The sequence below is a fragment of the Phalacrocorax aristotelis genome, chromosome 14 (assembly GCF_949628215.1).
Source record: "Phalacrocorax aristotelis chromosome 14, bGulAri2.1, whole genome shotgun sequence".
Lineage (NCBI taxonomy): Eukaryota > Metazoa > Chordata > Aves > Suliformes > Phalacrocoracidae > Phalacrocorax > Phalacrocorax aristotelis.
The window spans coordinates 5586376-5610888 of record NC_134289.1 but is presented as its reverse complement, the minus strand read 5'-3'; the positions used below and the strand labels follow the sequence as shown (position 1 = coordinate 5610888).

General features: G+C 38.2%; 2 protein-coding genes across 10 annotated transcripts in view; one reads left to right on the top strand and one right to left on the bottom strand.

Annotated features, from left to right (window-relative positions):
• The window catches only part of LRRTM3 (leucine rich repeat transmembrane neuronal 3), an 89477-nt gene extending 79725 nt beyond the window's left edge, over positions 1–9752 (top strand). For both annotated transcript variants that reach the window (XM_075109804.1, XM_075109803.1), the window contains one exon: positions 7933–9752. In XM_075109804.1, coding sequence (XP_074965905.1) covers positions 7933–8142 — 210 coding nt within the window. In that variant the 3' untranslated portion in view covers positions 8143–9752. The remainder of the gene's footprint in view (positions 1–7932) is intronic.
• Positions 1–24513, bottom strand: part of CTNNA3 (catenin alpha 3) — a 562887-nt gene that overhangs the window by 372577 nt on the left and 165797 nt on the right. The window contains exon 1 of one of the 8 annotated variants that reach the window (XM_075109802.1): positions 23714–23754. The exons of the other annotated variants lie outside the window; for them this stretch is intronic. The gene's annotated coding sequence lies outside the window, so the exon portion shown is untranslated. Of the gene's footprint in view, positions 1–23713; positions 23755–24513 lie in introns of those variants that run through there. 8 annotated transcript variants of the gene reach the window in all.

Below are 24513 nucleotides of genomic sequence, written 5' to 3'. Positions count from 1 at the left end.
GCAGAAATGAATTTTGCGAGAAGCAGAAAGATTGAAAACATTCCTTCACTTGCACAACTCCTCCCTGCCATTCGCAAGTAAGGCTGGGTGAGTTAATACCAACACCTTGTGACATTTCATCCTGAAGTTCTCACCAGCTGATCTAACAGCATAGTGCCCTTTCCCAGGCCTTTAGAATTTGGACTTTGAAAGGTTGAAAATATGCAGGCACAAGTTTTGAAGAACAATCACCTAATAATTTAGGAGTTTAAAGGAAGACTAAGATCTTTAAAAATATCTAAAAAGCAATTTTTGCAGCCATGTATTTTCAGTACTTTAAAGGGACTGCAGTTTAATCCAAGGTACTCACTGCCTCACACTAAGGCCTCCTCACAGTGTATGCAAATACCAGCAACAACAAAAGTAACTTCTGGTACCTTACCGCCACAGCTGAGTTACATTTTGGTAGAGATGCTAGGAGGACCTGAACTGTAAATCCATGACTGTCACAAACTGGCTGTAAGAGCTTTACCTATCCCTTTAACAAAAACTTAACTTTAATTTTCCTTGTTTCAGGGCACATCACTTTTAAGTAAATACTTGCTTGAAGAAGCTCACAATGAAAGAAATGGGATGAGACCACAATTAGATAGGTACTTTCTTCTAACTGTACCTATCAGACAGGTCTAGGGCTTTCACAGAAAGCATTGGACATGCTACTTAAGAGAGAAAATAAGGGACTTGTTACATGCAAAACCTGCCTAAATCACAGAGGGGATTTAAATGTGGGGGTGCAGGGGCAGGAGACACAGGTGAAAGTACAGGACAATCTTGCTACAGTCCTGTCCTAAGACTCCATAAGGAACAGGGACTCAGCTTCAAGGAGAAGCCAGTTAAGAAGCTTGAATCAGTGTTCAGGTAATTCTTGTGCAACTTTATCCACAAAACAGAACCCTGCAAATATTCCAAAACCTACCTAGGTTATTGGAAAAAAAACAACAGGAATCACTAAGGAGCAGGGTATCTGCAAGGCTACTACACTGCACCTGGGGTGTATATTCTACTGGTTTTCTCCATTCAGAACAAGAAGTAGTTACTAACACAAGTCCAAAAATTCACAGAACTGCTATAATCCAGCAGCAGTGGAACATGACTTTTTGGGTTACACTCTCACATAGCATTTTCTCTGCATCTTATAGCAAGAGAAGAGAAAGAAACAATCAAGTTAATATAGCCCTTTTAGGGGAAAAACGGCGTTAGAGCACAAAACAAAAGGATTTGGGGAAACTCAGTTCCTCCTGAGAGAAAACCAGGACATAGAAAACAGGGTAGAAGGTTCTGAAAAGATTGTGGTGAAACCTGGAATAGGCATTACAATGCCCAGCGACGTTGCATACAAGAACAAAAGGGGACCTATGGAGGACTGTATGGAAAAGATGCAGACGGGAAGAACTGAGAAAGTGTGCCTAAAGCCCCCATTATGCAAGGTAGTTCTGGCTACAAGAGACAGCTCTCAGAGAGAGCAGGATAAGATGCATTTCAGTGGAATGAGCTTGGGATAGGCAGAACCAGTGGGTTGGCAGAGGGATGGAGCCACTGGAGAGCAAAAGGCAGATACAGAAGTCACCAGGCATTGTGTGAAGCGAAGACTTAGAGAAACATTAGGGAAAAGCAGGGGACGAGATGGGAAACATGCATATGAGAAATATGGGAAAATAGAGGGTCACAGAGGAAAACAGGTAAAAATGTGTCTGACCATGCTAAGGAGAACAGCACAATGAAGTTTGAAGTAGGCAAGTTGGGAGGTTGAGATGGGGTTGAGACAACAGAGGTAGCAAAACCAAAGCATAATTTGACAAATGATTTGCAAATAAGAAAGCTGGTGCGAAACGGGTATTCAGAGAAGCATCAAAGATATCCGGGAAATGTTGGCTAGTAAATATTAATAAAATGGGTTCAGTGACGCTTTGCTGAGAACAACATTCAATAGGGAGGTTCACAGGTATAGGATACAGGAGAGAAACCAGGAATTCAGGGGGTTCCCAAATGAAGACAGAAACTGCCTTCACTCGTAATTCAAAGTCTGAAATCAGATTGTTAAGATTCATGAAAGAGCCTATTTAGATAAGCTTTCTAAAATATATTAATTATAATTTATTCTAATATATTCTTTATCTAATAAACCCAAGGTATTTTATTCCTTCCAAGCCTGTTTCTGGTTTACATGCATAAGGATTCCAAAATAGCACATCAAAATCAAAATTTAACCTCCAATAAATTTAAATAATATGGCAAATAATCATAAAGACAAACTAATGGATGTTAAAGTATCAGGTTTGTTTTGAGGTTTTTTGAAATAACAGTATTCTTCACAGTGGTCATGTGGAACTCCTCGAGTAAGTCCAGCAGAGAGCTACCAAGGTGATCAGGGCACTGGAGCACCTCCCTTATGAGGAAAAGTTGAGACCTGGGTTTGTTCAGCCTGGAGAAGAGAAGGCTGAGGGGGGATCTCATCAATGCCTATAAATATCTAAAGGGTGGGTGTCAGGATGATGGGACTAGACTCTTTTCAATAGTGCCCAATGACAGGCCAAGGGGCAACGGGCACAAGTTGGAACACAGGAAGTTCCACCTGAACATGAGAAAAACCCCTTCCCTGTGCGGGTGCCAGAGCAGGGGCACAGGCTGCCCAGAGAGGCTGTGGAGTCCCTTCCCTGGAGACATTCACACCCCGCCTGGACGCGGTCCTGTGCCCCCTGCTCTGGGGGTGCCTGCTCAAGCAGTGGGTTGGACAAGATGATTTCCAGAGGTCCCTTCCAACCCCTGCCGCTCTGTGATTCTGTGAATGAAGCATTTAATTTAGATTCACGTCAATAAAACCTTTATGGTTCCCTGGTATATATTAAAAGGGCTTGTTCCTTTTTATTTTAATGAAGCCAGCAGTGAAATTCCCCTGACTTCTATATGAAATAGATTTCATTCTCATATGTTGACCATATGATGACATATTATATTCCCATGACTATGTTGTAATGACATTCCTATATTCTGTACATTTTCGGAATTATATATCACAACTGCATCACTTCTATTGCTTCCATCCTTCAGCTCATTTCATTCTCTTATTTCAGTGTACAACCTGGTTTACTTATTTTCATCCCTCCTGTTCATGATCTTCTGTTTTTCAGCTCCTTATCTCTACCATCTCCATGGATAATATTCCTTTGCCCTACTGTATTTTAACATGCCTACATGCTTAAGCCACTCCAGATCTGTGGCTCTGCCCTTATGCCTTTAGTTTCCAAGCTTTCATTTCCAGGATTCTGTGGCCAAGTCTTCAAATCCCCCAGGAGGTCTGAACACCCCATGTCCATTAAATTTAACAGAATACCAAAATCCTTAGGCTGAAAATATTGCCTCTAATTCTAAATACAGTGAATTTGGGAGGGGAAAAAAAGCAATTCTGTTTCTTATGAAAGGCAAGCCAAGCCAAGGTCAAGCAATCAGATAAGAACACAGCCACAACACCAGAAGCTTAATCAATGCTGTACACCTTTGCTAGAACCTTTCTTGTCTTTGCTGACTGCCAAGATATTCATCTGTAGCTAGAAGCATTCCGCTCCTAACCAGTTCTCATCTGTTTAGTTGTGGATATACTTCTGCAGTCTGGATAAAAGAACCTATTTCCTGCAGATCTCCAGAACTGCTAGAGAGAAGCCAGAACCAAATTCTCAGTCTCATTTTAAAACAAACAAAACTTTCTTTTTAATCTGTGGTAACTTTTCAATTGCCAGTGAGGATGAAAACAGAACTGCAAGGACATCAACATCCCAAGCACTGGATTAAATTCTTGTCAGGATTGAGCAGAATTTTTGTTTTTTAATTCTGTTTTGCTATACAGTTTTGTAAATGCAATCTTTTAGCTACGTTTTCTATGTAAAACAAGGCTGGAGTTTTAGACCTCCTTACTGAAAAGATATAGGGTTGCTGGAACTTTCACACACACACACTATATATAGAAATTTAATACTATGCAATGAAATTTGGCTTGCAGGACAGATGTTTCCTTGAATATTAATTGCACTTTAAAGGCTTCTGAATTGTAAATCTGAGATAAGCCGAGGCTTTTTCGATGCTCACCTGAACCTGAACTCCAAACAATATGAAGTTCACACATCACTAGTAATTAAACAATGCAGGGTTTTTTACGCCAGAATTGCTCTCAAAGAGATGAGAGCTATCATTACAAATGCTGTGCTAATACTTATTTGAATTTTTAAAAAAGTTCAAAGAACAGTAGGTTTATAGAGATAGAACTTTTACTGAGACCACTATCAGAAGGAAAGCAGGAAGGAAAAATGCAAAGCAGGAAATAACAAACAGGGATGTTCCCTGTCTAATTACCATGCCATGAGGTTGATGTCTCTGATCCAGGACTATAACCCGAGAAGCCCAAAGTGATCCAGCGCACCTCGACAGCAATAAACCAGCAGTTAGTAGCAGCTTCACCTGACGGTTACAAATGAGCTGCGGTATGAACTAGAGTGACCAAGAAGTCTCCTTCCCCAAATATTTAAAACTAAAAAGAAATATGGCAGGTGGCCAGATCCCGACAATTTTAGGAAACTGAAACAGAAGGGGACATACTTAAGGAGGGGAAAAAAGATGCAACAAGAGAAAAGGAGTAGGTCAGAAGAAACCATCTGGGAGATTTTATAACAGGTCTGAATATCACTAAGTTTCTAAAAGGTGCAGATTTTGCATTCTACAGGAATGACCTGGTTACATGAGAACCCGTGCAGATTCTTCTGAAGAGTGCCGTCGTTCCTGGTTCATATTTGCCCAGAATAAGGTAGAATTGCCAACACAATTTCATACATCACTTCAGAAAACAGCAGTGGAGAACCACACAAGCTAATCTTTTTCAGAATGGAAATTTTACCAGACTAAGGAAAATGACATTAATCCAAAAGTGGTTATGTACCTCTAATCTCAGCTAGGCCTCAGATCTCCTACGTGGTATACCTCTCAGGCCCGTATGTGTGTGCATGAAAGAATGCACGTATGCAATTGTCTACATTGCATGGCAACTGCACATATAGTTTGCATAGCCCACCTTACACTGCTGACCAGCTTCCTGTACAGTTGCTGTACTGCAAGGCCATCATGTCAGCATTAGAAAGTAGAACAAGCCCATAACCATAATCAGCTTGTATCTGACTACAGGTCTGAAGCAGTTAAAGTGCTCCTTTCCTCCTTTCTGCTCTGACAAACAGAATATGATCAAGTATCAGCATTTTAGACACATTACATGAAAAATACATGAAAGAAGGCTACTGAGAATATGACCAGTTATTAAGATAACACACACACACTTTTTCTAGTGCAACATAGATATAACAAACCTTTCTCAAAAATGTACGCAAGCCTCAGGTCTTAATCTGAACACGCAAAGAGAGATTTTACTTTTTATGAAGCATGTCAACCCGTATCTTCATTTTCAAAGATGCGGCACTAAGTATCTCTTCATTGAATATTCCAACCAAAATGTGGGCAACAGCATATTTGAAGCCAGATTGTACAACATTTTGTGTGTTTGGTTTCCACGGATGTGTGGACAGGCATTCGTGATTCAAGGCCATACACCACCTTGTGCTTCTGCAAAAAGAGGGCAATGCAAACATGATTAAGTGAGCTGCGAGGGCAGAGAAAAGTAAGTGCCAGCACACCTACGTGACTCCCTGTACAGCCAGAGTCTTTACGCCACGCTTCCTTTACGTACACTCTTTGGGCCATCTCATGCCTCCTAGCCTCACTTTTCACTAAGGTGGTTCATTCAGCAGGAAATTCTGTATATCCCTCAGGCACAGATGTCTGGTCAACAGAACATGAATGAAGATGGAAGTGGCTTTGTTTACACCCCATCTCCAGAATTTATGGCAGTCTATAGGTCAGGTACAAAGAGGACCAGAGATGTTTTAACCCTACAGTACAATGGGAACTGAAGTCACAATCAAGTGGGAGGGAGAGGATCAGTCCTATTTACAGTAGGGCTTAAGAATTGTGTCAGTTGTATTGAAATTGCTACTTGAGGAGCTCACTTACGGACCAGGAGTATAGCTGTGATCACTGCAATGATGATACATAGTGTAGCACTGTAGCTTTTTTTGTATCATGAGAGCAAAGCAGCAGGAGACAGTATATGTTCATTGCATTGCAGCCTCCAAAAGTAATCCATGACCACGGTGACACCATCCAATATTGTGCTACATTCATGAAATTAGGTTAGGAAATACATTTGAGCTGTTAGCATTTCTGAAGGGGGAAAAATGTGGAGCATTTCTTCTTATTGCATGTATATAAAAGCCAGAGTTCTTCCTCAGGTAAAGGCTTTTCATTATTTTAAGAAAGCCTGAGGTGTTTATCCACTGTTTCATCATGAGAAAAAAAAAAACAAAACAAAACAAAAACCACCCACCACAAACCACCACCCAAAGCATCTACATGAAATGCAAAGAGAGCTCATGAATTTTTGTGAGTGAAGAGATATAGAACACCAGGCACCCATGACACAGTTTGGTGTCTTTAACCTTAATTCTTTCAAACACAAGAGACAGGATGGAAATAGATACATTCCGCTTGTTACCTATGAAGATACAATTTTGTCACAGGTTTAACTGATATTCTTTTGATTCACACTGTGTGATCACATATGACACACACGTCCATCTTCTAGGCTGAACGTTATTTAGCTTTTCAGGAGCTCTCTCTCATATGTAGGTAGAATAGTCATCCATTTCCTTATATTTTTCAGTCTATCTCCATGTTTTGCATAACATATGAGCAGTGATTGTAATGGGACTTCCAATATGATGCCATGAGTATGTAGAGGTACAGGTGGGACATCCAAATGCATTAACCAGTGGTGCTAATGAGAAAGAGTTTTCGTTATATTATTTCATATTTCAAATTAAAATGCTTTTAAATATTACCTGTCTTCATAGTTAGTTTTATTACGTATCGTTCAGTCTTCAAAATAACAGCAAGAGAACTATAAATCACAAATAAAAGTTTTTCTTTTTAGTTTTACAATGGACTGGAAATCTGATTTTTAAATAATGCATGACGCACACAGCCATTACCATATAGTCACCTTTTTCATCCTTCGATTCTCTTAATATATATAAAAACAAATCTAATAGTACAAATACATACAATCCAAAATCTGTGTTAATTTCACCTCTGATTCTACCATGTACTGTAAATAGTTCTATGCTGAAGTGTGTTTAAAATGCCCAATAGTAAAAAAGTTTTAATAACTTTTCAGTCTGAAGCATTTGAATTAAACCTGCAGTTGTGAAGTTTCCAGAGCTACCACAGCATAACAGAGGATGAAGCTATCGTCTACCACGGCCCAATATTTACTGAAACCTGCTAGATTCAAATTTATGCTTATGCTATAAATAATAGGAAACGTGTCATCTGTATTTCCCAGCAGACCAAAGGTATCAGCCCCACTGACATATTCATGCAAGATCCACTAACCACTCAAACTTGAAAAACCATTTAAATTTCATTTCAAGTATTACTTATACCCCTAGTTGAGTCACTCCTCCCTCCTCCCTGATAGATTGATTTAGCAGAGGCTAATTACATTCTAGAGATAATTTGAGTTCAATCACATCTTAATCCTCAACAAGCACATTCAAGCACACACCTAGCCCTGGGCCACAAGACCAAAAGTGGTAGTGGTCAGGCTTAAAACACCCTGTTGAAGACCAGGGTTTGGGTGGAGCGGAGGGGGTAGAGGAACAGGTTTTTTACATGCAGCACTGTATTTGCCATTAGCCAATGTTTTTAGACAGTCCATTTCTTCAACACCAAATTCAGACAAGTACAATTTCATTATGTCTTTTGGTAACTGCCTGTTGTTCACATTTGTTTTTCCCCTAGATACCACTGTCTATGAATGTGTCAACATTTCTCGCCTATGATCAGCCCACGATAAGTTACTGTGGAGTACATCATGAACTGCTTGCTCACAAGCCCTATGACTCAAATAACCAGGAAGAAACAGTGGAAACACACCTAGAAACTGATCTGGATCTGAGCACAATAACAACAGCAGCACGAATCAAGGAACACAGTCAGCAGCTGGCTTAACTGTTTGGGTTTTTTGTGTTGTTTTTTTTTTTTCCTGTAGCAGAGGCTGCAACCAAATTCTATGTAACATTATGGACAGAAGTCAGAAGACATAATGCTATGGATTCTAGGATCCATGTTCAAATTAAAAATGAATCAAAGATTAATTGTTTCAAGTCTACAATTTGTAATTAGTTAAGTTGTGCAGTATTTTTTTGACTTCAGAGTATGACCCTTAAAGTGAATCTTTTTCAAAACTCATCCTACCTACCTGTATAAACTGTACAGATGTAATGTATTTTTCATATTGTAAAGTTTCAATTACCAAGAACAGCTGGTATGTACAGTACCATGAATTAATTACATCTTACAAGTTTCAGTTTCTAAAGTTTCAAATTAACAAAAGTTATTTCTTGTGTTATTAAGTTACTCTGTTTTGTAGGGATCGTTTTGTTACTGCTTTTGTGCCCAGAAAACTTTAATCTAAAATTCTGTCCTTTGCAGAATATGCACCGTTTTTATCATGTTTAATGTGTAGAATTTTATCTACTTGTTCCAGAAGTAATACATTAACCAAAAGGTGGGTTTAACTATTCAGACTTCTAAGAAACTCTTGAAGTACATAGCCAAGTTTTCTTATAAATGAAAATAAAAAAAATTAACAATTGTCCTCAAAATTATCTGTTGCCTTGAAATACAACCTGATTTCTAAATCAAAAATGTAATGATAAACATCTATTTTAGCAACAGAAGTTTATGTATGCAACTGTTAGCTGACACTGATGAAGAAATGTGAAGTCTCACTGTTGTGCAAGACAACATGGACAGGAGACTTCAGTGGGCAACTGCCTCTACTAAATCTGCTGTGAAAGTATATCCCACCAAATCAGGCATTTGTATTTGTACTTAAAGACAAATGGGCCCAAAACCTACTTCTGTCAAAGATTGCTGCTGACAGAAGCGGCCACAGAAATAAGCCCTTAGAGTTACACTACTCCTAGCATGTAAAATGTTACTTAAAAGTAAGAAACCTCCACTTCGCTGAAAAATACAGTAATTTGGACCAAACAATAAAGGTTAATAATCCTTTAACATTATGATACATCAAGTTAAGGAAACAACACCAAAACCTTTAAATAAAAAAAATAATGTAATATTAAGTCTTTAACAATTACTACATTGCTTATTTGTCTACCGTTTAAAATCTGGATTGAAGCATTCCTATACCCCGTTCTTTGGTTTTAAATCTTCAAGACTTCTCAACACTGTGTAAGAATAACTTTTATAATAATACCCTCATGTTGTAATCACAAAAGATTACAAAATTAGAAACACATTACAACATGCCAACTCGGTGAAATATAAAAGGGAACATGAGCCTTCCAACATATAGGAGAAAAAAGTTTCATATGGTGAAGCAACTTTTTTATAATAAAGAGAATTATATAACCACAAATCTATTTTTCAAATGTTTATCCCACCATATTTTCATGTGGCTTCAAAGCAGAAGACTGAAATTTAAAATTACAGTTCAACTGTTTGTACAAATTATAAAGCAAATAGAATGAGTAATAGCTTCAAAATGTTAACAAATGAATCTGCATTCACTACCTTTTAAGTGGAAAAAAGTGTCAAAACAGAATACATTGTATTGGTTATTTATTTAGCATCTTAGATTTTGTAACATATTTTGCATAAATTATTTGCTATTCAAAACATTACTTGTCTCAAACCTCCACACTTCACTTTATTTACTACAATGGTTTTTGAATTTCTGGCCATCTTCTACAGTGCTGGAATTTTACTATGCACAGTTTGAAAATACATTTTGCTAATTATAAAAAGAAACAAAAAATGCAGGTGTCATTCTGGAGTTGAGTGACTTTTGTACTGCATGAAGAAGTTAGCTGCTTCATTTCAAAGTTGTTTTTAAGGTTTAATGTTTAGGCATTTGGTCATAATAGAAGGCCCAAGCTGTTAGGATCAAATACCATGCTCCCAAAAGATTATTTCAGTTATTCTTATTCTGTCCTTCCTATTCTTTACCTTGACCCACTGCCCTCAAATATTTATGCTGTGTGAACATGGTCCTGGCACTGATGCAGTTATTCAAAATGCACAAATGTTCAAAGGCTCTGTGAACTTCTGATTCATGGAGAACTGTACGGCATGAACATTTTTGATGTTACACACTGATGAACTTAGGCTAAGAAACAGTGAAATATTTTCTTATGCCAAGAGACACAAAATACTGTTGATGTATCTGGTTAAACAAGCACAACCAGGTGTATCTCCATGTACGCACAAACATTTCTCCTTTTGTTTCTTTTCCTCAATAATGAAGCGCACATTAATGAATCTAGTTTGTCTTGGACCTCTCCTGAAAGACTTGTCATTTCAGACCAATGTGTCAATAGACAAGGGGTAGAATAGCAAGGTCACAGAAGTAGCAGTGATTCTTCACCTCACAGATCTGCTACACTATCACGATCAACTTCCTGGGCACTTGGAGACCAGGCTCTCTGTAACCCCAACGGGCCATTCCAGTGCTCTGAAAAACAGATACAACATCCCAGGGCCCAGAGCAGCAATGGAATACATGCCCACCCCAAATCTAGAGTGTTGAATCACATTTCCATGCATATAACTGGATACCATTTTTTTTAATGGACTACATCAACCGGAAATCTATTCTCAACAGGATGGATGTCTTCAAGAAAACTGGATGGCAGGTAGGTACCTTCCCTAAAAAAATCCATATAATGAAAAAAATCTAGGTTAAGCTAACCCAAACAAGGGACTCCAAAGGCCTACATTAGTGTGCATGCCTGCTTTTAACAGATTATTGCCAGCTATATACTGCCTCAAAGGGCACAGAAATCGTAAATGCTTTGGTTATGTGGACAAAACAAAACAAAAAAATCATCTAATAAAGCCTCAGTCTTATAAACTACAAGTTAGCAAGAAGAAAATAGGCTGAGCCTATGAGTTCAAATATTTATTTACAGAGGCTCACTTTCATATATCATTTCCCTTTGCAATAAGATCCATAAACCAGAAATAGAGGTAATCAACAGCATCAATCTCAGTCTTACAGTTAAGCGACACCACCATACCCTGGTAGATCGTTTTGTCAAGAAAAAGCTGGGCAAATTCATTATGCTTGCAAAATACAAACTGATAGAGAGTATAACCTCTATCAATAAAAAAACCCAGACAATTTTAAAAATAAATCTAGCTACAAGCAACAATTCACACCATCCATCAGTGGATCATGCTTGTACAGCAATTTACAGGTTGAAATACCCATTAGGAAATTGAGCACAAGTGTCTGACTGCAGGTCCTATCTAAAGAAGGTAATCGTTAACGATTAATCTGACAAATTACTACATATGTCTCAAGACAACATATAAAAAAACACCAAAATAACACCTATACAAGAAATCAAATGACTGTTTCAATTAAAAAGTTATCAAAATTAGGGGTTAATGATCAAAATATAGGGTGTTGTACAAACTCTCTGCAAGGGATCTGAGAGCTACCACTAAAAAAAGGCATACACAGTTTTCAGAGATACATTGCAAGTATCAGACTTCTTTTCGCAACATACAACAAACAGAAAATGTACCAGCCTCAGAAGTTGTGTACTAGCTTGCTTTACTGACAGCCACTCAACTTCTCCTCTCTCAAGGCATTTTTTTATCTCTTACTGATTTCCAGTCCTCAGATTGGACAAGACGACAGCAACTGTGCAAGAACCATAACACAAATGGTAAAAAAAAACTAAAACAAAACTGGAAGGACAACACCACTGACTACAAAAATGAAGACAGGATTCCAGTATCAATGGAACTGCAATAAATTCTGGAAATTGCTTTTATTAGCAATGTATGGACTCAAAGATGGTTAATATCAATAAATGACATGATCGTTATAGTGTCAAATTCAAGCACCTCTATTTAGTTCCAAACTGGTCTAGCTGAAATAGCCCATTGAGCAGGTGAGAAACAACAGTTCAACTCAAGTTCCCTACACTGATCTTTCTCTCTTGAGGGAAAGATCTTTTTGCTCCAGACTTCTGCATAGTTCTCAGGGGCCCAGGCTTCCTGAAGGCAAATCTTACCAGGAAAGGCATAAATAGCTGTAAATGAATACAATAATGGTTTTACTTGGTCAGATCAAAGGTACATCCAGGCTTGATAACCCGTCTGAAGCAGCAGCTGAAAGATAAAACCCAAAGAACTGAAGAACGGGCCAAGCACACAGCCGTATTTCCCCAGAATGCCCCTACAGTCCCCAACAATTTGCGGGTCAGGGACTTATCGAGCCAAATGTGTCTTAATAGTCCCTCTCTGAATGCATACACAGCTTCTTTGCAGCCATGTAACTATGTAACACTCGCAAGTCCTTCAGAAAGTAAATTCCACAAGAGAATCTGCCTCTTTTGTTCTAGTAGAAATAAATGATAGACTAGTGGAACAATAACAATTTTCACTTCCAGTTTAGACACAGAAATATGTTTATCACAAAATTAATAATGACAGACTGACAATTTGCAGATAGTTTGAATAACAACTACCCAGTCATCTAAAGTGCAGACTTCATTATCTGAAAACCTATACGTTTCATTATCAGATTTCCCTCTTAGGGGTTCTTAAACTGAAGATTCAGCTCACCAGAAAGAATATTTTTCAGCTTTCTCAATGGTAAATGAAAATTATGCCTGTTTCTCACAAAGCATTGCAAAACACTTCAACACAGAAAGACCACATGAACCTTTTATTACATACAAATTTGACTGTATATTTAAAAGCAGGTGTTTGTTAAATTAAAAAAAAAATCTAACATAAGTAATTAATAGTTCTATAAAGTAACAAGGCCAAATTCCATTTTCCTGCTCTGCCTAATTATAGAATCTGATTAATTTTAATTATGAAGTTTCAGAATAAATCAACATGAACATCAGAGTTCATAATTAATGTTATTTTAATGAACACCTAAGGAATTAACATTTTGGCACTAGAACCTTGCCAAGAATTTTTATGTAAGCTGAAGTGCAGCGTGTACAACTGTGAAAATCCCACGTGGCATGGAGCTTATACTCTACTCTATCAACATCAATTTTGCATGTAAATAACCCATTCTTAAAACTGTCTCTTTAGATGGTTAACTACAAAGCAGCACCTGCTGTATAATAGCAAATGAGCCTGCAACGTGGCATTCATTATACCCAGTCCTGTTACATTAAAGCTCTAATACATTCATAATAGCGGACACTTCAGAGTGCCACCACCATAGACATGACACATAGGACGATAATAAAATAAAAGTGAGCATTAATTAATGTTGCATTAGTATGGAATTTCTGTGGATTAACATTAATGTTTGACGATTGCCTTATTGATTTCCTCAGGTCAGCTGACGTAAACAGGATGGATGTTTATTGTAATAAACACTAAAAGAATTTAAAATGTTCAGTTATATAAGAATATGGCTCTTCCAGCTTTCACAGAGAGTACCTTCCACTTTGTAATCCCTAAGAAACAGACCTTTAAGGTGGATGCAATTCAGCAATAGTTCTATCTATAATCTAATCATAAAGTGATTGCACCAATGAAACATATTCCAAAGTCAAATAATTTAAACATTGTATATACTAATTCTGTGCTTCTTAGAGAACAAACCCTCATCAACTAGGGATGAGAACACTCATTAAAAGAAAACGATGTAGCCCTCCAGGATTGTGCACTTCAATAATTTCAGTAGTTTTATAGAACAGTGTGTCATAATGGCTTTCCATGCCTCGTTTAACTGAACCACTCATATTGAATACATTTTGTTATCTTTTACTCTTTCAAAAGAAATAATGAAAATTATTTATTTTTCTAGTAATGATGATGCAACTCCTTTTATGTCTTGCTGTTGGTAACTATTTTTAAAGAACCTGTAAACTCACACAATTGGTCGTCACAATGTAAAAGCCTTGCTCTCATTTTCAGGAAAGGAAAAAAATACGCTATCAATGGTATATCTGAATATGCAAATAAGATGCACAAAGATGATTCTTTTTTTCTTGTCTTCTAGAATCATCTAGACAGTTCACATTCCTTGTCCTTACACTTGTGCAACTTGCCTCTTTTCTCCAAGCTTTAACGGCCACAACTGAGAATGCCAGAAATAAAAACCCAACCTGTTCCAGCTGAGTTACTGGAAGCAAAAACAACAGTGTTAAAAGCCTTTCAGGTAACCACCCCCAGAGCTGAACAGGTTTGCTCCCTACCAAGCCCACGCTAAAGCTTGTCTGACTCAAGTGCCTTTTATTTCACCACTAGATCTTGCAAATATAAACTTATAAATATGCTAATGCTATAACATGCTAATAAAAAAAACACCTTTTTTTTTTTCAGTCTACCACTACATAAGGTGGTGTTGGTTTTTGGTTTTGGAGTTTTTTGTCTTTGCACCCTAAAGCGTTGAATACATATAATTAATAGTTGTCACTATAAACTGTCCTAATTCCACCTTCATCAAGTGATGACGACACAAACTTGAGAGGTGGAGCTGGAAGGGGTGAACAAGATGTCCTCCCCATCAAAAAGCAAAATCAACTTCACTATGGTAGATGCTTCTCTAACTTCTTCAAAAACCTTTAGTCTCTGGGGAACACAGTATCTACATCAATCTGCATCCATGCTTGCGATAAGTATGTTCTTCCTTATGTCTAACCTAATTGCTACTTGTAGCTATTGGAGGTCTGCACCCATGTATGCCATGGCCACCTCAAAAAACGCCATACAGGTTACTACTGACTCAAAGTCTCATAACGTTTTAAGAGAATAAAGTAAGATATTTTCCAAAATTTGAGCTTTCACGTAGACAGATGCACTGATTGTGAAGATGACCAGTACATTTTTTCTTCCAGGTGAAGATACCTGGATCCCAAACAGACATAAAGATCTGCCTCTGGTCTGCACTGCAGGATCAGTCTCATCATTTAAATTTGGAATGACAACTCAAATGTAAATTGCTGCCAGCCTCTTCTCCCATGTTCACAAGCTTTGACACTTGCTCCTTCTTGTCTTCCCTATCTGCATACATTTTGCCTCAAGATTTTTGAAGTTGCACTTTTTTTTTTAAGCAAAGAAATTAAAAAACTCTCTGAAATTAAGAACTGATTTCAGATAATTTATGCTGCTAAATTATGTTCTAAGATTCCCTCACGTAATATGCGAGTATTTTACTTAAAAAACCAAAATTATTTGTAGAAAAAGAACAAATTACTCTGTGCTTGCAGAAACAAGCATTAATGGCCTATTATAAGACTTTGGGTTTAAGTTTTTCTGTTACAAAATTCAGAGGAGGGGGGTAATTTATGCAGGGACATTGCTAATACCACAAAAATACAATAGTTACTGACATAAAACACTCAGATTGCTAGCTAAAACTTGAAGTGATTTAAATGCAGAGATAATTCACTGTTACTCCTAAGAGAGAATATGAAGGAAGGGGATAAAAACATTGTAGATGCAAGTAAGTTATGCTGTGGGAACAACAAAATATATTCTCAAATATTATATGGAGCTAGAATAGAAGATATTTAAGGCTGTTTTTTAAAAGGAGGGTACAGGCTAATAAGGCACTAAATAAAATAGGAGATGAGAAGGATTAAATTTAAGTCTGGACTGAATATACAGAGGCAAACAACCTGATAATGAAAAAAGCTTCTGCCTTCCTCCCAAATGAAAAACATTTTATTTCCATTTTCTAGAGTGCTAAATATCTTCTGTACATCTGAGTAATCAGTAAGACAGGATTCAAGTGTAAATCATTAAGAGGGATAAAAAAGCTGGCCTTATATACATGAACTAAAAGGAGTAACGTACCCCAGAGAAAAAGGACGACAAGACCCACATGCAAACATTTAAATCTGAATTCTCTAACTGCTCTGGGAGGCAAATCAATAACTCTACATCAGAGCCCCAATCAAGTGCTCTTATGTTATAAATAACTTACTGATAATGACCTGTTTCACCTAAGAGGACTTTGGGGAAACTAAGGGAAGTGGAAAAGTAAATCAAACACAGATTTATTTTAAAAAAATAAACAAACAATGATATACGTAAGGACAGCAAAATATCGCTCACATGAAAATTAATCCAATTACATGGGGCAATGAGAACATCAATGCTGCCTATCAAAAGCAGAGGTCTGCTACGCTTTAGTGCTCTATTTTCCCATTGACACCACAGTTTTCAAGACTCCCAAGTTATGAAGGTAGCCTTTCAAAACAATTCAAAAATTAAGCATTATAAAAGGAAGATCTTTAAAATATATATTTTAGCATCAACAGGTCAACCAAGCTGAAATAGTCTGAGTTGCTTTATAAGTTCACTGTTTGGCTGAAGAGATAAATAAGCAAACCATCAATTAAGCATGAGGGTGAAGTGTGCTAACTATCAATAACAACTCTTGAGATTCTTACAGTTATTCCTCACGCAAAGCCAGTATCTACATTAAAGTTGTCCAAAAATGAATCAGCATTTCACTGAAAAACATGTCCTATGCCACAAACTTTAGGAAATACATCCAACTATGAAAAAATTAATTCCACCTATACAGGAGAAGGGGTAGATGTGTAAAATGGAGAAAGAAAGGAGAGAAAAAAAAAAGAGAAGCAGATGTAAAACAAGACCAAAATGGTTCAACTATGAAGGACTTGACAAAATTGTAACTGGTAATAATGGTAACAGATTAAGATAAGAAAGTAAACAGGAAGTAATAAAAATGGGAAGGCACAAATTAAGCTGCTCATTCGTATTGACTGGTCCCAAATCAGATGTAATCCTCTGGGGAAGAGGAGATAACACACCATCTAGATTCGGCGAGCAGCCTACCTCATCTGCCATAGCAGCAAAACCAGGTGAATAAGGCATTATGTTACATCAGAAGGATAGGGGAGTAACACAATATATATTAAGACAATACTATCTGAATTGATGTTATATTTTCAGCTCAAATACTTCATTCTATTTAGACATCTCAAGGTAGACCCATTATTTTTCTTCTGACAAAAAGGGCTTTTACTTTGCAGCAATAACTCTCAAAAGAATTAGTTTTTAAAAATGCATTTTTCACCTTTAGTAAAACCACACCAAAAACCATAAAATACTCTGGTCCCAAAATTCTTATAAAAGTAAGGGCTTGCAATCAGATATACTTGATTTAAAGATAATGAAGCAGGTTTTGTGGGCTGCAGAACCTTATAAATCTTTTCTGATTTCTTTAGGGGTAGAGGGAAAAGGGGAACTGTTGAAGGAAAAGATGATATATTACATTTGCCTGTGGGTAATAAGGCTTCCTACAAGGACGAATGGCATACTAAATAATTACATGCAGTTTGAGGCCAAAAAACACATACAGAGTCTACTCCTGGTAGACATTTCATCTGCCACAAAAATATAAAAAGGTGTGTGAGGAAAGCAGGATGAATTTTTCACATTTTTTCTTCTACTAATTTACTTAACTTAAACAGTAGGACAAACCGCAATTTCTTCCTTCTGCTTTGCAGAAATTCTTCCATCTCGCATCATGAATGTCAATAGAAAAAGAAAGCGATAGCCAAACTGCACAGAGAGATTGTCAAAACATCAAAAACACAGCACAACTCCAATAAAAAAAAGAGATATAACCAGGACTGTATTTTTACAAAAATATTCAGTGTATTTTTCAAAGCATGTTTATAAGACACTACAATAAACATAGGTGTCTCACAATATAGGCAACAACAAAAAGCACAGCCAGCATAAAATATTCAACAGAGACCACACTTTTTAAAAAATTAATAAGACCCCCTTCCCCCCTCTTATTTTTACCAGATACTTCACAGCTGTCCTTTTATATCCCCAGAGCTGAGCTTAACTCCTTGAAGTAAGATGATATTCTGGCTCCATTAAAGGAGTTGAAGTTCTACCATTAGCTTTAGAGGATTTGACCTTTTAAAGTAGTGGGATTTTCACACTTCTACAGATGATAGTCAGGAGTCAATGGAGTTAAGAATGAGTGTTCTGTGTAGCACAGTTTGACATAGGCAATAGCCACAACACACTAGCTAATCTCATAATTAAATACCTACACCCACCTTAGATTTTTCCTACACTTGAAAGAATATGTGATGAGAGGGTAACTCCCTCCTCTCACACTGGAAAAAAACAACTCACCCATACAGTGATTTAAGAATTCAAATTTTATGTGTCTCTGAGAAGCAGCTATTATGAGCCTCCCAGAGACTGCCCCCCCTCTTGACCAGAACCTCCTCCACTTTTTCCTTAAGGAAATCAAAAAGACACTGAATCAAAGCTATGCTTTACTGCAACACTATTCTGAAAGAGTGAAAAAGCTGTCCTGCTGGATAAAAGAAACTAAAAATCAAAGTGTTAGTCAGCCAACCCTTCCCTTGCTCATCACATCCCCTTCCTTTCCTACAAGCTTGTTCTGAAGCAAAGAATTCTCAGTGGTGTTTTTTTGGGAAGCAATAACTTTCTAAAACTCCCTTAGGATCCACAGAAATATTACCACCTTCCTCCAAAGTCTTCTCCAAGAGATATGAGTCCCTAGCTTAGGAAGCTCCAGAAATTTCTCTCAGCTGAGCACACTCAGCTTCTCAACGGAAGAGCATTTGCCCTTCCTTCCAGAAAGCACCTGAGCAAGGGCTACAGGGGCCAACAAGGAAAATAAGCTACCTTTCTCCCTGCCTCTGAGCCAATATATAACATACAGTAACATTCAAATAGAAGTAGTCAAGTAACAAACACTATGCTATCAATCACATCTCAGAACATCAAAAGTCACAGCTTACATCACAGTTTGTAGATCAAAAGCATCAGAATAACTTAGATTTTTCTTCTTTGTAGTTTTAGGAACTTCAGGCTATTTTCTAGGTTGCCTTATGTATTAGTTCAGCACAAGCTAACAAGATACTGTGTGAGAATTCATTAGCAGCTGCTCAAGTGTAAACAGTCCATCAATCATTTATATTTCATTACTGTCAGCAATTCTAATTTCAACTCGGGAAAAAATTGTGTTTTAAACTGTGAAATATATCACATAAAATAGTGACATTTGGTAGTACATTTTTAGATTCTCAAGCTTATTGTGAAAAAGTCAGTTCAACAAATAATGAAGTAATTCTTCCTTTATAACCACCAAAGCCAATTATGGGGGGCGGGGGGTGTGTGTGTGTGTTTGTGCGTAAGAAAGAAAAAGCTGCTTAGCTGCCTCAACTAGAGCAGATGAACAAACTACAGTCTATTCCAGATTAAATCCGTCAGTTTGTACCTAAAGCTCCGGTAAAGTTCTGGAAGAACTGCAAAACTCTCTCGTGCCCTGTATTTATACAATTTCTGCCTAATAAAAAGCAAATACATATTCTGGGTTGTTCTTGTATTCCAGTCAGTGAAACATCAACCAGTTACTATAAAGGACCTTTCAGCTAACAACAGGAGTCATGTCTTCAACGTACCCGGAGTGGGGCTCCAGTCTTCATGATGCTGTTTTTGCAAACACTCTTTCACGAACAGCTTTTCTACAAGAAATCTACCTGACGTTTGGCAGAAGTTTACAAAGAGGGTAGCACTGCAATTTGGTGCACAAAATCACACCATCACCCTTGCAAATTTTCTGCTCATTTGACATACCAGATTTCAGAAAAAGGCGCAGTGTTACAGGGTCCTGGGGTGGAACAGGACCAGCTTTTTCCTTCACATGACTGCAGTAGAAGCACACCTAATCGCGAAAGCTATGTTCACTACAGCTTTCTGTTTATTAGAACAGAAAGATTATGAAGTTGAACACAGTAATTACTTGAGAAGGAAAGCTCAGATGGCCAAGTGACTCAAAACAGATGCAAATGGTTACCTCTCCCTCATCTGTACCCTGACACGTTGGGTAGCTTGCTCCTTTCTTACTTCCTACTCCAACACCTTGCAGCAGCTTCCTGGCTTGCAGCAATCTTAGAGTGTCTCCTCTAGAACCTTGGGAAAATTTCCTCCCTCCAAATTTCAGGTGAGGCTCGGCTGGAGGTCCACTCCCTAGGGATGTGCGGGCCTCCGCAGCGCTCCAGGCAGTTTCCTCACTTGTGCACGGCCAGAAGGCAGGAGCAGCCTCCAGGACCTTGCAGAGCTCCCTCACACCCGAAGCAGAGCAACCAAAACAGGTAGCTCAAGGCATCCTGTTTTTAAAATAGAATGGCATGACGTGCATACAGACTACACTGAGAGCGTGGCCTGTCAAGCTGGCTGTTTCCCTGCTAACAAGTTAGGCAAAGTTTCATCTGCCTAACAAAATGTTAGGTGTATCACTCCTCCAACCAGACTCAAAAGAAAGCAAAGCAATATTCCCTCTTACGTAAAAGCATTAAGAACAGTGATACTGACATTTCTTAAATTATTAAATATTTTTTGAAATAATTTATATTAAAAGTAACAGTAAGTACAAAGAGTAATATTAAATATTAAATACTATTTATTAGATTTTTAGATTAACACTGGGAAATTATTGTGGATTTCTGTCATTCAACCAAATTCTAGAAAGATTTGTTTTGTTGGTTGGTTGTTTTTTTTACAGCGCATATCAACTTTCTTCAGAGAAAAACATTAATATGAGAGAACAGCTCACATATTACAAGAATGCCATTTGGTTGCTAAAGTCAATCTTGTACAGCAAGATTCCAATGTTCTATTTCTTGTACTTGACTTCTACCTCATGAACAGATTACAGGATGCAAAACTGTCAGGTAGATTCTAAAATACTAAATTTAGATAAATCTTTCTAATATAGTTATAAATTTGGCAAGGTAAAAATATCCTCCTGATATGATAAGCTGCATCACTATTAAATGTACCTTCATGTAAACAGCTCATGAGGAAATAGACACTTAGTATGCATACATCTATTAATAGCTTCTTTTGTATATCCAGCCTTACCCAGATACTGAAGGCAAAACTGTAGAAGGGACAGATTATTATCTGTAGATAACCTGGAGTCCCAAAACCCCACCAAATTTCAGTCCAGTTTTGGTCACTGCATATGAAAAGCATTCACAGTTACAATTTTACACTAATCTGGGGAAAAAAAAACCCAAACAATTTGTAGTAAGAAAATGCACAATGAAGAATGGGAATATTACTTTAATAAAAATGTAAGCCAATAATCAGTGGGGCTAGAAGGGACCTCATGGTCACTTTTTCTATCCTGACGACTCTGGAACAGCACAAATGTTCCTAGAGCTGCCCAAACAGATGTTTGTCTAACCAGTCTTTAACTGTGTCCATAAACTAATCTCTACAGCCTCCCAAGATAACCTGTTCCAGTGTTAACTCATCTATATGGTTGGGTTTTTTAACTTAACACTGCACAAATTTCACCTCTTGGCAATTACATTTGTCTTTTAACAGATATGGAGAATAACTTAACAATATACACCTTACGAAAACCTCTTCCACATTAAAAAACATTGTCATGTTCCTCTTCTCCACCTTTTCCTTTCCAAATTACACAAACTCAATTAAGTCAGCTCCTTTGTACTTCTTATATGTTCTAAAATCCTTGCTTCGTTTTGTTCCTTTTATCAGTTCATGGTATTCTTAAACTGTGATATCCACAAGTACATACTGAGCTGAGCCCTACGGACAGTTCATTTCATCTGTAATTCTCTACAGCTCTCAACAGTACCACTGCTAAGCCAGAAATCCTGCATTTTTATGTTTACAGCTGACTTCTTCCCAAGGGTAATACCTTGCACTAGTCCTTTTCAACTTACAGATTTCAAATCACTTCTCCAAATTTAAAGAAAATTAAAAAAAAAAAGGGGGGGGGGGGTTGTGCTTTTACTGTCCTATAAAATACTTGGAACTCTCACCAGGGTAGCATCAACCCTCAGTAAGTTCGCTCTTCATTCCCTCAGCCACCTTATTAATGAAAACATGTATGTAATTTATGTGGCCCCAGACCAGTCCTCGCAGAATCACACTTATTAAACTATCCCAAGTTGACCCCCAATAGTGTAAATAACAATTCACTAGGAACATTATTCTTCAGTGAACTGTATTTTCCCTTAATACTAAGTTAACTATGCTTCTCAAGTGTGCTTACGAAAACATCCTCCTCTCAGTGTGAAACGCTGCGTGCAGTTACAAGACATTTACTACTTCCCCTTTAACCACTACCCAACTATTCTGTTAAAGAACTAGATTTATTTGACAAACGTATTTTGAAAATTCATACTCATTGTTTATCGCCACCTTCTTATCCTGAAGATTTTTAGGAATTTAACATTTAAGGATTTCATGCAGCTTCTTCCTGGTCATCCAAGTTACAGGGACTGATCTACAAATTCTCTGGTTTTAAGATAAGTTTTGCTTTTCTATTACTTGCAAATATTAATTCCTTACTGGTTTGTGGTTTTGTTTCGTTTTTTACAGTCAAGGCCAATCGATGATAAACTCCTCTTAAATATTCTTTAACCACTTTCTGCTATGTGTTTTACTTTATCTTCTTAACTGCATTAAGCACTTATTCCCACCACGCTATTCACATGAAGCCTGAAGCAGGCAGAAAAATCATAGTATTTTTTCATTACTGTACCCCATTTGGAAAGGTCTTTACTTAGTTCCTCTTATTAATAATGGATTAATATAGACTTCTCTTCTTGCCACATGCAACTTCTACTGGTTTTAATACATTCTGTGACACAGCTTTTTGGGCTGTGTCCACAATCAATGCTTGTCTCTTTATTTACACTGCATCTCTGGTTTATCTTGCAGTCACTAAAAAGCACCTTATGCAGGCAACTTGGCCTCTTTCTAGGCTTTCCACTTTTTTAGAAGTTTGCTCTTGTGCTTTAAATAGCCTCTACCCTCTACCTTCTTTGGGAGGAATATAAGAACATTGTCAGGGTATGCAGAGATGCGACGAGGAAGGCCAAGGCCTGCTTCGAAATAAATCTGGCAAGGGATGTCAGGTAACAAGAAGGGCTTCTTCAAAGACATCAGCAGTAAAAGGAAGACTGGGGGTACAGCGGGCCCACTGCTGAACAAGGAAGGGGCCCTGGTGACACAGGGTGCAGAGAAGGTGGAGTTACTGAATGCCTTCTTTGGTCTTTACTGCTAAGGCTGGCCCTCAGACGTCCCAGCCCCCAGAGGAGAGAGAAAAAAACTGCAGAAAGGAAGACTTCCCCTTGGTTGAGGAGGATTGGCTCAGAAGTCACCGAGGCAAACTGGATCCTCACAAATCCATGGGCCTCAATGGGATGAACCCACGAGTGCTGAAAGAGCTGGCGGATGTTCCTGTGTCGTGGTTCAGCCTCAGCTGGCAACTGAACACCACGCAGCCGCTCACTCTCGCCCCCCCCACCCCTGTGGGATGGGGAAGAGAATCGGACGAGCAAAAGAACTTGTGGGTTGAGATAAGCACAGATTAATAATTACAATAAAATAATAACAATTATTATTATAATAATGACAATAAAGTTAATATAATAAAATGGAAAAGGAAGGGAAAGAAAAAAAAAACACACAGAAACACGAACGATACAACCGCTCACCACCCGCCGACTGACACTGCCCATTCCCGAGCTGCAATTGCTGCCTCCCTCCCCCGGCCAGCCCCTCCCAGTTAACATACTGGGCATGACGTTACATGATAGGGAATATCCCTTTGGTCAGTTTGGATCCGCTCTCTTGGCTGTGCCCCCTCCCCTCCCAGCTTCTTGTGCCCCCGGCAGAGCATGGGAAGCTAGAAATGTCCTTGACTAGTACAAGCACTGCCCAGCCACAGCCCAAAACATCTGTGTGTTATCTCAACATTTTTTTTCCATGCTAAGTTCAAAGCACAGCACTATACCAGCTAGAGTGAAGAAAATTAACTCTATCCCAGCTAAAACCATGACATCCTGTCAAGCCACTCTCCATCATCTTTGAAAGACCGTGGGGGACAGGAGAGGTGCCTGAGGACTGGAGGAAAGCAAATGTCTCTCCAGTCTTCAAAAAGGGCAAGGAGGAGGACCTGGGAAACTATATAGGCCAGTCAGCCTCACCTCCGTCCCTGGAAAGGTGATGGAGCAGTTCATCCTGGAGGCCACCTCCAGCCATGTAGAGGAAAAGAAGGTTATCAGAAGTAGCCAGCATGGATTCACCAGGGGAAGATCATGCTTGACCGACCTGATAGCATTCTATGATGGCACGACTGGCTGGGTCAATGAAGGGAGAGCAGTGGATGTTGTCTATCTTGACTTCAGTAAGGCATTCGACACTGTCTCCCATAGCATCCTCACAGGCAAGCTAAGGAAGTGTGGGCTGGATGAGAGGACAGTGAGGTGGACAGAGAACTGCCTCAAC